Genomic DNA, 16,738 nt, shown 5'->3' with positions numbered 1-16,738 from the left:
TTTTTCGACGCTTCCAATTTTTAGCACATGATCTGCCGAGTTAGCTCTGTAGTAGTGTGTCTGCCTTCAGATTTAGCCGGCCCGGGTTCGATTCCCGTCGGGGTCAGACATTTTCTTGTAAAACTTGTACCTCGGGACTAGGAGAGATGGTGGTGCACAACTTCTAATCACTAAATTGTGCATGAATATACCTGGGTTTAAATCCCAAATCTCTCCGCAGTGCACATGAAGGGAAGGCGTAAGTCACTGTGATTCCTCCGTCTGATGGGGACGTTAAGTCTGGCGGCCTTCTTGGTGCTATTCGACAGGAGTAGGCTATGTGTCGGCACCGAGTTTCCCCTACTCCCTTCCTCATCTTCATCATCATATTACAAGACTATTTTAACTTAGTATTAATTGTTATATATTGCATGCTGTTGTGACGTAGAGCCACCCTTATATTCTCTTATAATGAGAATACAGGTTTAATTTTGTAATGCATACAAGTGTTCACCTAATGTAGAGGGTATTTCAGAAGTTAGTTCAAACATTAAACCACTATAAATATTATAATATATGAGATAAGGAAAAAACAAAAACATCACAGTGTTGGGCAAACAATGGGCTTTACAAAACATTGGGAAGATGGTCGCCATTCTCTTGTTCTACATACAGCATTCTGTCTGCGATACCATGCACAGCATTTTGCAGATAATGTCTTGGAATATTGGCAATTTCTTGCGAGATGGTAACTTTCAGTTACAGTAGGGTTGTTGGATGTGTCTGGAAAACTCTTCTTTAAGGTAACCCCACAACCAAAAGTCGGCCGGATTGAAATCTGGAGATCGCAGAGGCCACATTGTTGGAAAGTGAACCGACAAATCTGTTTTGCTGAAATTTGTTGCTGAAAGCAGTGAACGTGTTGCTGAATAACTAGTTTACTATTGGAAATGTACATTAACATATACATTTAACTTTTATGAAGTTTAGTTTTGAGTTGCAATAATCCCACAAGTTAGTTTCTCATTCTATAACACACAAGAGTCTGAACCACTAACTGCTAAATGGCAGTGTTATCAATGTATGCACAAGGAAAACAAAGAATCACCAGTTGCAATATAGTGGCAGCTTTGCACAAGTGTATCGTTGGCCACTTGATCCGAGCTTTGATGCACACTTTGTCTTGAGCTAGTAATGATGGACCCAAACTCATCACATGTTTTGGAATAGTAATGATGCACCCAAAATTCATCACCTGTGACTAGACTATCTGGGTTAACATAATGTTCCCCTTTATCTTCTCCACTCAGATCAAGTCGCGAACCTATTGCACATTTGGCTTCAAGACTGTCTCCACTGGCTGACCGACTCAGCGTTCAATACTTGTCCACCTTTCAGAGAACTTCCACACTGAATTGCAGACAGCTTGACGTGAAAAGTAATGCTCACGATGGGCAGCATTTCTGTACGAATATTCTTTGATTCCAGAACTTTGTCTAGAAAAATCGCACAATGGAGCACTGCTCGACAGTGAAACTCTCATGCATAGGTACGGCTGTTTCTTTGATTTGTTTGTGCACATATCAATCCTCCCAAATACTAACATTGTAACTCAATTTTTTTATGGTTTTGAGTTATGCTAGTTAATATGGTCTTAAATTGTTTCTTTTTCTTCCAGTACTATCATTGTAGCTCTAAACCTTCCCAATCGTATGTAAAATCTTATTGTTACTATCTGTTTACAATGATTTACACGATCATTTTAAAACTTCATTTGCTTCTCCCGAAAAATGAAAGAAAGTGAGTTACAATGTTAATACTTGTGAGTGTCGATATAAATCATCTTTACATCTGGGTATTATTGCCTTCTAGCAGTGATATTTTCGGGGGTCTTATTCAAAAATTGAACTTCTTACTTCAATTTGTAACTTGCTAACTTGTCTTTATATAGGCCTAATTGTTTTCAATTTTGTTCGTAGGCTGTCAGGCCACAGCAGAAGGTCATGCCACCATGATGCGGGGTAAGGCACTCATCCACACGGAGCTATGGTGATGGAAGTGGATGAAGAATTACATGGAAATTATCAAGGTTTGTATAGGTGATTCGTTAAATCTTATTCATTTTTTTAAATGTTGCACTTCCTATTTTGCAAGTTATAATATATTTTATAGTTTTACCATGTGACGTATTCTTGGAAACATTTCATGAAAGTTTATTAGATATATACACAAAAGCAAGATCGTCAATTGTTTTTCCTTGGGGTCTGGATTGATGGTAATGTTGAATTTAGAAGTTCTTTGGGATCCAAACATTTGGTTGAGTAAACAGGCGCTGGTCTTGCCTACAGTGATTGGTTACTCTGTTTAATTACATAGAAGTGTAGATATAGATATAAATACTGTATTGATCGTAAAATAAACATACCTCAGTTTGGAAGCAATTTTAAAATATCCCTACTTCCACTTTAATGCACTTGGTTGCACGGATGTGAATGGCACGCATAGAATTCGTATCTCGTCTGGTCATCAGGGCGTTAGCAGTTAGTTCGGTTCGGCGTGGGTGCAATTGGTGGGCTTGCAACTCATCCCAGGGGCGCACAATAGACCTCAGGTCGTGGTGCACAGGGATGTTCCCCTCCCGGCCTCACAGAGAGAAAGAAAAAAAAGAGAAAAACTATGGCATATATTAGCATGTATACTTCCGTGCATTTTTTTTTTTTTTTTTTTAGATCAATGAAGTATTTCTCTTTGTTATGTACACATGCTTTTGGATGATAAATTTGAGGTAATTTTTTTTTTACAAAATAATAATTAGTGGTAAAAAATATGTTTTTATGCATTTTGAGACTTGACGATCCAAAAGTGGAAAAATAAGTACAGGGTGGCATTAAAAAAAAAAGCAGACTTCTTAGTACACCTTTTATAAATAAAAAACATAGTTTTTTAAACATGTTCAGAATATTTCTTTTTTCACTCCCTATAACTTAAGAATTTTATCATAAAATAGAAAAGCTATAAGCAGTATTTACAGTTTCGTCTTAAAATTAAAAATAGAAAAGCTATAAGCAGTATTTACAGTTTCGTCTTAAAATTAAAAATAGAAAAGCTGTAAGCAGTGTTTACTCACCCTGGAAGTTAGGCATACCATACTTCTCCATATGAGCGAGGGCTATTCCAGTGTGAAGGTTCCATTCTGTTTCATAAAAAAAAAACTTCTGTGTAATATTTGTTAAGTTTACTGACACCAGTGTGAGTAAGGTTGGCAAACCAGTGAAACAGAAGAATATAGAACTCATTGAACAAAGAAAGAGTTGAGATTAACATTTGCTATTAAGAACTATAATTGCATTAATGTCTTCAGTATTTTACTGTGTATGGATTTGCAGTATGAGTATTAGCTTGCACATGGTCAAGAGTCTGTGCTTATCTTCTGATTTCGTGATACTGTATTTTTCATTTTGCGTCACTGTGTAGTAAGCCAACTATCAAGATAGTTGTGTTATAAAAATACAATTTTATGTTTAAATTCCAGATTTGTCATTGCTATGAATGGATTTTTTTAACCTATAAGTAATTTTGACTGAAGTTATAAATAAAAAAAAAATGATAAATATAGGGTTAAATTAACATTATTTAGAAATATATTTGACCTGAACCCTGGAATGTTCTGCACCCATTGATTTACACCACAAAATGAAAGTGTTCCAGCTCTACGAAAAAATATTTAAAAAAGCCTAATGTGTTCTGTTTTTTACATTTCTTCTGTCTGCAGACCATTTTTTTTCTCACTTGCATGAACAAGAATGCGTTTGACTTGGGTTTTATATAGTTTTAATGTAGCCTACTATGACTTTGGATATATGAGCTTTCAAATGTATTGCTTGCCATTCTTGTAAATTTGATATAATTTGTAATTTTGTGTCATAAATCATATTTAATACAATAATTGTAGTATAGATACGTATTTATCATTATTTTCAATAAAGGCCATTTTTTATCCAGTGAAATTTTGATGTCTTCTCGCAGAAAATTTCTAGCATGTGAACAAAAAAAAAGTTACTCTTCCATTTTATTGGATTTTTTTTTTGGCAACGGAATTTAGTGAGATACATTTATGTTATAAAAAGGTAAAGGTATCCCCGTAACATGCCACGAAGGCACTTGGGGGGGGCATGGAGGTAGAGCCCCATGCTTTCCATGACCTCGGCACTAGAATGAGTTGGTGTGGTCGGCACCACGCTCTGACTGCCTTTTACACCCGGGAAAGACCCGGTACTCAATTTTATAGGAGGCAGAGTGAATCTTGGGGCCGTTCTGAAAGTTTGACAACGAGAAAAAATCCTGTCACCACCTGGGATCTAACCCTGGACCTTCCAGTCCGTAGCCAGCTGCTCTACCAACTGAGCTACCCGCCCGCCACATTTATGTTATACTGGTGTAAATTAATTGTATACTGTAACATGAGGTGAATCTGATCAAAATTTTCAGTTTTCTGTTCCCCTGAGCATGAGTTCTACTCTTTCAGGGGTGAGCTAAAATGTTATCTGTTTACTTTATATTTTGTGTTGCAATTATTAGCAAATGAATAAATAAATAAATACATAAATACATGTAAGGTTACATCCTAACGAAGCACTGATTTAATTTCATAATCTTCTATTTTTTAGAATCCTGTGTACCGAAGGTAAATATCCTCCATTGTTCTCAACTTCTATTGTTGATCAGTGTCACCTCAATAGGCGGGGTGAATGCGATCACACATTATTTTATCATTTAAAATCGGATACATTGAATTGAATGTGTGAAAACGGTTACTAATAGAAGTTTTAAAAAAATTTTAAATTAATGTTTAAATATTTATGACAAAATATAGTCATAAATGACTTAATATCATAGACTTCAATAATAAAGAATGTGTATTTCCCATGTCATAATGTTTGTTGCCCATTTTTCGAAATATCTGCCCTTCTACTTCAGCAGAGAGTTATATAAAAATTGTCATCCTCTCTCACTTTTTTTCGGAGAAATTTCTTCTTATACAAGTCCTCGCCTATTTTTCTATCCACTCTGCTTATGAAATATTTTATTCTTTTCTTAGTGGTGAATCTTACAATAGTGAAATCATTTTCTGATAGCTTAATTTATCATTCAGTGTGTGTTAGGGACCTTATATTCTTCCTAAGTCTTTCCAGTGCTTAATTTACCTAAATTTAATGGTTTCACCACCACATTACAAAGAATACACCAAGTTGCAATTGCACTTCCTTCTTGCTCCTAGCTTCTTTGCGTATAACGACATTATTGAATTTAACCTACACCATAACGAAAATTAAGTAAAGGAGCATAACGTAGTAACAAAATTGATCCTAATCATGAATTACCCACCCTCTTTTTTATTATGCTTGTAATCGGAGTCACTTCCAAACCAACAACACTACATTAAGAAGGAAATAAAATAAAAACGAAAATAATTTTATCTCTAGTACTTCACACTAAATTTTAAGGTACTCCTATGAAATTTAATATTGTATTACTTTATTAACAAAATATGTAGTGAAGTACTGTATAAATTTTCTACAAGAATTTTTCAACACAAAAATGTATCACACCTCAGAATCCTTCTTGCTAATGAACACAGTGAGTTGTGCGTGATTTAAATATCGATTGTTGCTTACAAATTATCTTTCTCAGAAGCATGAGTGTCAACAATTCTTTCTAATTACTAGCGATAACTGTGAACGTTCTAAATTAAAAAAAAAAAAAAAAAGAAAACAACTGATTTGTTTCACAATACTATAATCGAATTCACCTCGTTTTACGGTATTTGATTTAAATATCCAATGAACCTCTGCTAAATTGACGAAAAGTGTTGCAGTTACCTAACATAACTCAAAGGAGATTGTGTTTCATAAGTGTTACGAATGTGGAGGTATAAAAATGTTAATAACTTAGGAAAACATTGAAAATAGCTGTAACAGTAAAGACCTTCAAAATGTTAAGAAGTTCGTAAAATATTCAAAATAACTGTAATGGTAAAGACCTTCTTATTCGTAGATTTGTTAAACCAAAAGTACTTCAATAATTGCAACTTTCTCCCATACAGTGCCTCAGTGATTGCATCGTAGATTGTATACTGGATAGCTACAACATAAATACCTACACGCAAATTACTGAAATTTTATGTAGATTGGTATGCCAAGATCTGACTCAAGTAGCATTTATTACGTACAGACTTTATGACACAGATAAATCTGTTGTAAAATTTGCTGCTATGGATCTAGATCTGCACCGTTTATCTCTCAGTTTGGTATGTACGGTATGTGTATGTATTTATTTACACTGCAAGTGGGCAAGCACCCAGTGGCAGTGGTATACACAATATAAACAATACACAATAAAATTACAATACACAATACAATCATATACACAATACAATAAGAATACACAATACAATTTAACACAATAATCACATATGTATAGGCCCTACATAAGTTTCAATAGTCTTTCACTTTACTCTCATCTCACTCACTGTAGTGGCACTATGACGCATTTCACTGACACTTTAGGACACATTTCACAGACACTATAGAACACATTTCATTGACGCTATAAATTATCACTGATCGGAACTATTCACTGCACTGTAAAACCATAACTTCACTGACTCACCTCGCTTCACTGATACAACAGTTCAAATAAGACAGATAATTACATCCTTATGCATACTTATAAACAGAACTACATTTAAGCTAAACATTTCTACGATGAAAGAGTAATGGAACGGAGAAAAATTCTCTCCGGCGCCGGGACTTGAACCCAGGTTTTCAGCTCTACGTGCTGATGCTTTATCCACTAAGCCACACCGGATACAACCCCGGCGTCGAACAGAATTGTCTCTGATTGAGTTCCAACTTTTGGGTTCCCTCTAGTGGCCGCCCTCTGCACTACGTCATAGATGTCTATGAACATAGGACCGAAGTCCACACATGTGCTGAGGTGCACTCGTTATGAGTGACTAGTTGGCCGGGATCTGACGGAATAAGCGCCGTCTTAAATCACTTCCTGATTTACGCATATCATATATTATTTCAATGTACCGAAGTACATATGATATTTCCATGCAGATATTCTGCGTCATCATACGATGAAAGAGTAATGGAACGGAGAAAAATTCTCTCCGGCGCCAGGACTTGAACCCGGGTTTTCAGCTCTACGTGCTGATGCTTTATCCACTAAGCCACACTGGATACAACCCCGGCGTCGAACAGAATTGTCTCTGATTGAGTTCCAACTCTTGGGTTCCCTCTAGTGGCCGCCCTCTGCACTACGTCATAGATGTCTGTGAACATAGGACCGAAGTCCACACATGTGCTGAGGTGCACTCGTTATGAGTGACTAGTTGGCCGGGATTCGACGGAATAAGCACCGTCTTAAATCACTTCGTGACTTACGCATATCATATATTATTTCAATGTACCGAAGTACATATGATATTTCCATGCAGATATTCTGCGTCATCATACGATGAAAGAGTAATGGAACAGAGAAAAATTCTATGACGTAGTGCAAAGGGCGGCCACTAGAGGGAACCCAAGAGTTGGAACTCAATCAGAGACAATTCTGTTCGATGCCGGGGTTGTATCCGGTGTGGCTTAGTGGATAAAGCATCAGCACGTAGAGCTGAAAACCCGGGTTCAAGTCCTGGCGCCAGAGAGAATTTTTCTCCGTTCCATTACTCTTTCATCGTATGATGATGCAGAATATCTGCATGGAAATATCATATGTACTTCGGTACATTGAAATAATATATGATATGCGTAAATCACGAAGTGATTTAAGACGGCGCTTATTCCGTCAGATCCCGGCCAACTAGTCACTCATAACGAGTGCACCTCAGCACATGTGTGGACTTCGGTCCTATGTTCATAGACATCTATGACGTAGTGCAGAGGGCGCCACTAGAGGGAACCCAAAAGTTGGAACTCAATCAGAGACAATTCTGTTCGACGCCGGGGTTGTATCCGGTGTGGCTTAGTGGATAAAGTATCAGCACGTAGAGCTGAAAACTCAGGTTCAAGTCCTGGCGCCGGAGAGAATTTTTCTCCGTTCCATTACTCTTTCATCGTATGGTGACGCAGAATATCTGCATGGAAATATCATATGTACTTCGGTACATTGAAATAATATAAACATTTCTAGTCTAAGGCCCTCTTACATGCTATTTTTGAAATAATTTACAATTCAAACCAAGGGAGTAACTCGTCAGGCTATATAAATACATGTCACCTTAAAGAAATTAAATGTTATATGTCACCTTAATTTTAATTTGCACTTTATACACAACTTTTTAAGTTATTCTTGAATCTCCTTAAGGACGGACAGCCCTCTAAGACCGCTGCAGGTAGGTCATTCCAATCATTTATAGTTCTATTTAAAAATGAGAATTTACCTACATCCGTTTTCTGTTTCCTACATTTGATTTTAAAATCATGATCATTCCTACCATAGTACGTTGGCTTTTCTAATCGAACCGTTATGTCTACCCATGCTTTCTGACCTAGATGTGCTCTATACAATGATGTTATTCTAGTTTTCCTACGTCTGTTTTCCAAAGTTTCCCATTTAAGTTCTTTTATCGTATCGTTTCCATCTTCTCTTTTACCTTTAACAAATTTCGCTGCCCTATACTGGATTCTTTCTAACGAATTTACCTGATATATTCTATAGGGATCCCAATATGTAGGTCCGTATTCCGTATGATAGTTGATTTATTCAAATAGCAACAGCTTATTAATTATTACCACTGTTACTGCAATAATAATAATAATAATAATAATAATAATAATAATAATACACTGTGGAGTAACTGTTAGAATGCCTGACCATGAAACGATTGGACCCTGGTTCAAATCCTGGTTGGACAAGTTACCTGGTTGAAGTTTCTTCGGGGTTTTCCATCAACCCATGAAGAGGAAATGCTGCGTAACTTTCGGTGCTGGACTCTGGACTCATTTTGCTGGCATTATCACCTTCATTTCACCCAGGCGCTAGATAACCATAGTAGTTGAAAAAGCATCGTAAAACAACCAATTAAAAAATTGACATATGTTGTATACCGGTATATCGAACATTAAGGAATATAAAGAGTAAACCGAAATAATGTTATATTATATTTCGATATTATATTTCTGTTACAGCCATTGATGAGGCGTGTACAAACCATGACAAAGTAGAATGTGAGGTGGCAGATCATAGGATGGACACCATGCCTGGCTGTTCATACGATTCAATTAAAGATTTGAACTCTAGAATTTCACATTCACATAGCAAGAAGGTGATTAAGCATGCTCTGCGGCAGCAAGCCAAGCGTCGCCGAAAGAATACGACTATAGCATCAGGGAACTCAGCACCTTTGCCTCGGATTGTTGTGAAATCATTGCCTCCACAACAAGAAGGTGAGAAATATTTTATAATTGTTATATAGAACAACTGTCAAATATGTTTATAATAATATATTTGAATTCAATTCTGTTTAGTTATACAACAGTCATAAGATGAGATAAAGAATTCATTTATGGTTTACTTTTTTCTAGAATGTTAAATTTATAGGCAAAGGATTCTTCTTTAGATGCCATGAAGGCTCATAAGGAACATGTAAGTTGAGCTCCATGCAAGATACCTCTTTGCTGTCCCTAGGCCAAACAAGGCCTGCCACTCCCTATCATGCTTTCAAAAACGGAAAATTAAACTTTCTTTCCTCAGTTTTCCTCAGTATATGGTATGAAAGGCGCACGAATTCAATTAATTCCTCTTCATCGAACCCTGAAACTTTTAATAAAAAACAGTAGAGAGACACTAATTTAACACTTTTTAAAAGAAATAGCACAGTGTATGAAGAGTGTAACGAAATTATAAATCATAGATAATGTAAATTGAATCATTTGTGTACCTCATTTCTTAGGAGAAAGCTTGCTACAAAACAATCAGATCATCAAGGTATCAATATAGTTGCCTCATAAGTAGTGGCTTCTTGGTGTCACTTGTGAGGTTCAGACCTGTCTTCGGACAGTTGACAAAGCAATAATAATAATAGTAATAATTGTTACTAAACATTTCTGGAAACCAATTATAAACCTCGTGTTTAGTCACATTCTCGTAAACTTGATTGTAATTTTTTTAAGCATACAGATGGGAATATGCTTTAAATTGTGTATTAGATCTGCAGCTATATGCTCTGTCAGAGTAAGGACAAAAGCTGATTAAAATATGTTGCTACACATCACCCAATTCCTACAGAGTCCATTGCAAAATCTCCTCTGTCCCCCTGGGACTTCTGCAACTTTCTCAGATCGATGCCATCTGTATGCAAGTCAGCGATACTACATACAGCTGAAGCCTATATTGACCTGAAGACTGTGTTCCTTTAGGTATTGTCATTTATTATTTGGTGCCATCTATCAATTCAGCTATAGGTTATATCATCCAGTTCTGATAGAGTCTGCTACAGAAGTCTCTCCATCCCTCTGAGACTTTTGCAGATGTGTCAGATCGATGCCATCTTTATGGATGTCATGGTAGTACAACTGTTGGATCTTCAATCGACGTGAAATTATTGAAAAATGATAGACGAAGTTGAAATTAATTAAGATGAAATGAGTCCAAGTTTCAACACCGAAAGCTTTCAACACCGAAAGCTACCCAGCAATTCTGAAGGGGAAAACCTTGGAGAAAACCCCTCAACCAGGATTTGAACCTGGACTGACCCATTTCACAATCAGACATGCTAATAGTTACTCCAAAGCATTGGGCCTCTAAAAGCTTGCTGAACCCCAAATGTAGTGTGAGTGTGTACATTGAATTTTTCTTTTGCATTACAGATAAGGATTTCAAAGATACATCGAATAGTGTGAGCCCGAAGCCAGCCACGATGAGGGAAGTTCTGGCATCGATACCAGGTTTCAGTATAAAGCCAAGGAAGCGCTCTAATAAGAAGTTGTCTGCTGCTGCACAATTAGAACAAACCAAGGAAGGCTGCATTGACCTGGAAACACCGGACTCAATCCTGGTTAATACAAATCTTCGTGCTCTGCTCAATAAACATACATTCTCAAGCCTACCACCACTGTATCAGTACAAGTTGGTGCAGCTACTGCCGGACGTGGACAGGGCAGGAGTTGCAGGCCAACCTGATGTCTCATTGAGGTATGCATTAAGGTTTTCTCCTAAAAGAGCTCAAGAGATTGATAGTGGAAATGAAAAATCTGAGAACTGTTGGTTTATTGAGGACTAATTAATTTAAAGAAATGACAGTAGAAATGATGTGAACTGTTTTTCTTTTGGAAGAAGAAATTCAGTTACAAAGAGGGTACTTGCAAAGAATTACATATTATTGTTAAAGTGGATGAGCGAACTTTAAGACTTGTTTCACACTGTTGTTATGCCGAGTATTTGTGTTTTTGAATTCTGAAGAGCTGAATTATCTTACTTGCTCAGGGAATTGTGTAGTCTCTTTTGGTGTGTATACAACTGTGTTCTTTGTTATTTATTATCTTAAAGAAAACCGTTTATACAGGGTGTTTTGTAACCCTAGTCAACTTAAAGGGGTTGTTCGGAGGAGGTTTCTGAATATTTTGAGATAAGGAATCAGTGATCACTGGAGTTCTTGTAAGGGATAAAGAAAACTCTGCATCACATGTTCCCGATGTTCTTCCTCTTCCATGTTCTGAGTATGGAAGAACATGTTCTTGTTCGTAGTTCTTCTTCTTATCTCATGGCCAGCCAGATCACCTGACCTGATGGGATTTTTTTGCGGGAACACATCAATAGTGTAGTGTACACAAGGCCTGTAGAAGATGAATTGAGGACCGTTTTTGCAAAACTTGCAAACTGCAAAATTTGCAAATTTGAGATTTTCATGGATTCGTTAACACAAGGCAGGCCTCTATATGATGTTCAAAACGTCGTAGTAAAATTGGGTTATTTCTCTTCATTGTAGTGTGTCAAAGTGTGATCGTTTTTTGAAAACTTGCTTTCTCCTATAAGTGAGAGATACAGCAAAACTTGCTTGCTATAGTGTTTTGTCTCTCCTATAAAATTTAGTTTTTTCAGTTAGCAAGTTTTGCAAAAATGGTCCTCAATTAGGGCCATACCAGCATAGCTCAGGTGGTAGTCATGTACCTGCTGATTCAGAGCTGTATTCATGCATAGGTTTGATTCCCACTTGGCTGATATCTGGTTTGATTTTTTCCGAGGTTTTTTTTCAATTTCAAAGCAAATGTCGCATAACATGATAAATTCTCGGTTTCACCTCACCAAATACTGTCTTGCAATCGCCAGTTTCATCGACCCTAATGATCAAGTAGTTGATTAATGTCATTAAAGTTACTAACTTAAAAAAATGTTGAATTAGATTTTGTTTCTTGTATTATTGCTGCTGGTGTTGAGGTGCACACTTCATTGTTGTTCAACATCGTTAAAATAACTAACTTAATTAAAAAAAAAAATATGGATTAGATCTTGTTGCTTGTGTTATTGCCTCCTGTGATGAGGTGTGCACTACTCCTGGATTGCTAGAGTGAGTACATCAGTCTATGGTGTGATCTTTGACACTTCATTGTGATGTTCATAACATATGGATAACATTTTGAATATATCCTATAATTCATATACCTTATGCCTCATGGTACTTAAATGGATCCTAAAAATTGGGTTGTCTTATTGAACTTTCATATGACTCAGCATGTGTGTTTTTCCAATAAATTAGAAACAAAAAATCCAGATTCATTCTCCGAACATCCCCTTAAAGTTTGTTAATAGAGTTTGGAAGCACTCAGTGTCTCTAAGTAACAACATGCAGTGATGTCTGTAGAAACTTCTGATGGTAGAACTAAGACTTTCGTCACTACATAAGACTTTTAAGGACACCCCACAAAAAAGAAATCCATGGATGTTAAGTTCTGTAATAATTGTGATTGTCATTCATCCTATCCACTTCCCTTCCAAATTCAAATCCAACGTGCAAAGCATAATGTGGTGCTCCATTCTGCTTAAAGTAAACATTAACTGGATATTAATCTGTTTCAACAATCTATGAATTCTTATGTCACTGATATCTAGTCCTTGTGAGAGATGTCTACTAGATTTTTGCAGACTGCACAACAGTGATTCCCGTAATTTGACAACCTTTCCTGAACATGGCCTTGTTGCTCTTGGTGTTCATATACACTTCGATAGTTTCAAATTTCCTGACAGAACTCGTGGTATTATGATTCTGCATTTGTCATATCCCAAATTGTTCTCCTAATAAACGAGTGATTGAAGCTCCATTTTTATTGTGTTGATATTCATTATTAGTAATGGTAACGTTGAAAGATATAAATAAATAATTATATTGCACTAATATCAGAATGGAATTTCATCAGTATTTAGGTGCTAGATTCAATTTTCTCATTACCAAGGTGATCTGGTGCCTGGGAATTGCTAGGACCTGATAATAACTTAACATTCAGGATTAGATTTTTGTATATTATGTGAAATATATTGAGTTGGTAATTGCCGGTTTTATTTATCGCCCCTTACTAATGGTAAGACTATTCAGAGCTGATGAAATGGTATGACATAAGAGAGCAGTGGTGAAATTTGATAACAAGAAAAACTGAAGTGCACAGATTAATCAATAAGTTTCAAATCGGAGGTGTGTGCGTGCGTGTGGTTTTTTTTTTCACTTGTGTGATTAATGTTTTAATCGAAGCCCTACTAGATGGCAGAATTATCCAGGTGTCTAGGTGATTGATGTGTGCTCCAGCGAAACAAAGAAGCAGCAGTTACAAGTTAGTGGCACCTCTGTATTAGTGTCACATTGTTGAGCATCATTCTGATGGGCGATTTTTCTGGGGAAAAGGTCTGGCAGCAAAGGATATGAGTTGAAAGAGAATTACTGCCTATATAATATAGTGATCATTGCCTGTCATGTCATGCTGTCTACAATTGGATGCAAAAGTTCTCTGAAGAGCGGACAAATTTTGAACATCGAGTCGGTCAGCTAGTGGAGATTGTCACAGAGGCAAATGTGCAACAGATCAGCGACTTGGTCTTAGGAGGCAGGGTGAATGGGATGTTTGCCAGTCTGGATAGTCACAGCAGGTGATGAGCCTCATTACCGTAGGAAAAATTCCACTAGTCTAATTTTTTTGAAATCTTCAGATGCCTCCAAATCGGATTGGGACGTTTGTCTATTAATAGCGATTTTATGAATATTAAATTTTGGTAGATGGAATTTCCTGAGGCAAAGCATGCATCATTGCTCGATTCAAGTGGTCAATGGAACACTCATGCAGAGGTGCTGCCATCTTGCAGCTACTGCTTCTTTGTTTTGCTTGTGCACACATCGATAATACTGCCATCCATCAGTGGTTGCTTTAGGCACCTCGTTAAAAATGTAACTTACTCTTCCTTGTATTTTAGGAAAATCTGTTCCATAGCTGCTTTACTAACCAAAAATCTTAGACATCGTATCTAGTCTCAACTTTGGCCTATTTTGATGATATTTATGTATATATTAGTGATGAAACAAAAGCATTAAGTGTTGTACTTTCTTACTTGAATGTTATAAATTTTACAAGTTATATTTATATATGCATTTGACATTTTGTCGAGCTGAAAGTAATTAGCTTAATTTTTCTCTAGATGATGTATTATTCTGTGGAATTTCTTAAAATAGGTTAAGTACTTCGGGCCTCAACAACGAGTTCTTTGCTAGAGCGTGTTTGGAGTGGCGTGAAAGACTGGCTGAAGGAGAATTTACGCCAGAAAACCAGCAGAAATTGAAGGCAGAAGCTGAGAAGGAGATGAGTCGTTTAGATCCTTGGAAGGTTTGTTTCCAATTTCTTAAATGTTTATTGTGTCATTTCCTTCCCTTAGATCAGAATTTTGAGTTGTGAATGTAATTTTTAGAGACCTTAGTTATTGTCAGCACTGAATTATTTACTTAGATTCTTTCAACACTTAGAAGTTCATTTTTAGCAATGTAATGTGTTGTGTCAAGTGATCTACCATTTATCATGCTTTACTTTGAATCCTAGTATCACTGACAGTGGATCCTAATGAAATATTTTTGAAGTACAGCTTTCTTTGAGCGGTAGGTAAAGCTGCAGGGTTCTATTTCATATTAAATTTTGTCGCCATTTGTATTTACTACAATTGACTTGCAGTTACCACTGTCAGCTAAATCGCTGTTGTGTAACATTAAAAACAGTGTGAAAATAAATACCTTATTGATATCTTGATGTTGCAAATGCCTTAAGTAATTATGGTTCCACAGATTTCTGGATATTATACATTTGGTCAACAATTAGACATACGTAGTATAATATGTGTTGCTTCTAGAAGATCTGGTAATATGTATTACCTGTATGTTGATCACAAGGTGCAGATTTCGTGAGTTCTGTAAATAATTAAAAGAAAAGATAACTCATGAAATTTCTTATTATAGCCAAGTACTTGCATATATTTGCCACATATTTTTCTGCTTGATTAATTTTATATTTAAATTTTTTTCTTAGTTGAAACACTTCGAGCCAATATGGGGTGAGAAGCACGAGCCTGCAACTGATACAACTCCATTGCTCCTGTCAAGTCCTGCTCGACCGTCGCTGAAGACGACTATCAAGCTACGACCATCTACGTCTGCAAGTGGGCGACACAGCAAGATAGTGCCTTCTCTTACCAGGAGACTGCGAACTGTAGGGGCTGTGACTAGAGCCATTACTAGCTATCGGGTTAGGGAGGAGGCTGATAGCACCGCAGAAGAGACGCCTACTCCAGCCGAGAAGAGGCCGGCTGAACAGACTGACGAGAATGGAGAGGAGAAAGAAGTGCATAAGAAACTGCGCCCTCTTCCCAGTCCTGCAGGTATTTATATATTTTACTTAAATTAGGCCTAAGACGTGGATAATCTTTATGCCATAATCATCAAGATTATCCACTTGTTGCATAAATAACTATTTTGTGTGAATTTTACACATTTTAAAATACATTTCTCGCTCATATCAACATACAAAACTCATAAAGGCCAGAAAGTAATCTACAAATAAAGCTTCACTATCTGGTGGAGTAGTACGGAGGTAACTGGAAGGGCCATGTAAAAACAATGTTAGAGAGCAGATGACCAAAATCAGTCTTAGGTTATCGCCTTTTTGGATGATAATCTGTTGGAAGTGATAAAAAATGGCATGAAACCATAGAGACTGCAGTGAATCACTAAGTCCTAACCTTGAACTGATTGATGATGACGGTGACGACGATGACGATGGGATGATAATGACGATGACGACGACATTAATTTATTACTGTGATAATACATGATGATACTGGACTTGCTTTTGGGAGATCTTGATTTCAAATTCTTGGGCTAAATTTCTTCTAGAAGCTATCCTTAATCATCTTTATGTTATTAAAGTTGCTTGAACGTACCTGTGATTATGTCGACAAGTGTTTGGCATTTCTGTTCTACACCTGTCATTCACCCGAAACAACAGCCCTTTTCATATATACTGCACTGTTTCATTAAATGTGTCATTGGACAAGCTTTCTTAATTGCCATATATTTGAACATACATCATACATCCATATGAAGCCAGTTGTGTAGACCAATTTACTGACAGAGTCATTGTCCAGGTGTGCCAAGAGGCTGGTCTTTGCTACACGTGCAATGAAATGATAATGGAGATTTGTTGGGATGCCAGAGGGGAACCAGAACTCT

At 36.7% G+C, this 16,738-nt stretch overlaps 1 protein-coding gene across 3 annotated transcripts in view; it reads left to right on the top strand.

Annotated features, from left to right (window-relative positions):
- Asx (Additional sex combs) overlaps positions 1 to 16,738 on the top strand; it is a 68,077-nt gene that overhangs the window by 16,846 nt on the left and 34,493 nt on the right. For 2 of the 3 annotated variants that reach the window (XM_069818323.1, XM_069818341.1), the window contains exons 2-6: positions 1,959 to 2,068; positions 9,177 to 9,434; positions 10,857 to 11,181; positions 14,699 to 14,849; positions 15,540 to 15,888. In XM_069818323.1, coding sequence (XP_069674424.1) covers positions 2,026 to 2,068; positions 9,177 to 9,434; positions 10,857 to 11,181; positions 14,699 to 14,849; positions 15,540 to 15,888 — 1,126 coding nt within the window. In that variant the 5' untranslated portion in view covers positions 1,959 to 2,025. The remainder of the gene's footprint in view (positions 1 to 1,958; positions 2,069 to 9,176; positions 9,435 to 10,856; positions 11,182 to 14,698; positions 14,850 to 15,539; positions 15,889 to 16,738) is intronic. The other variant, XM_069818332.1, reaches the window with a different exon arrangement.

Source organism: Periplaneta americana, chromosome 1 (genome assembly GCF_040183065.1).
Source record: "Periplaneta americana isolate PAMFEO1 chromosome 1, P.americana_PAMFEO1_priV1, whole genome shotgun sequence".
NCBI lineage: Eukaryota > Metazoa > Arthropoda > Insecta > Blattodea > Blattidae > Periplaneta > Periplaneta americana.
Note: the sequence above shows the minus strand (reverse complement) of the source record. Positions and strands in the feature narration are given on the sequence as shown.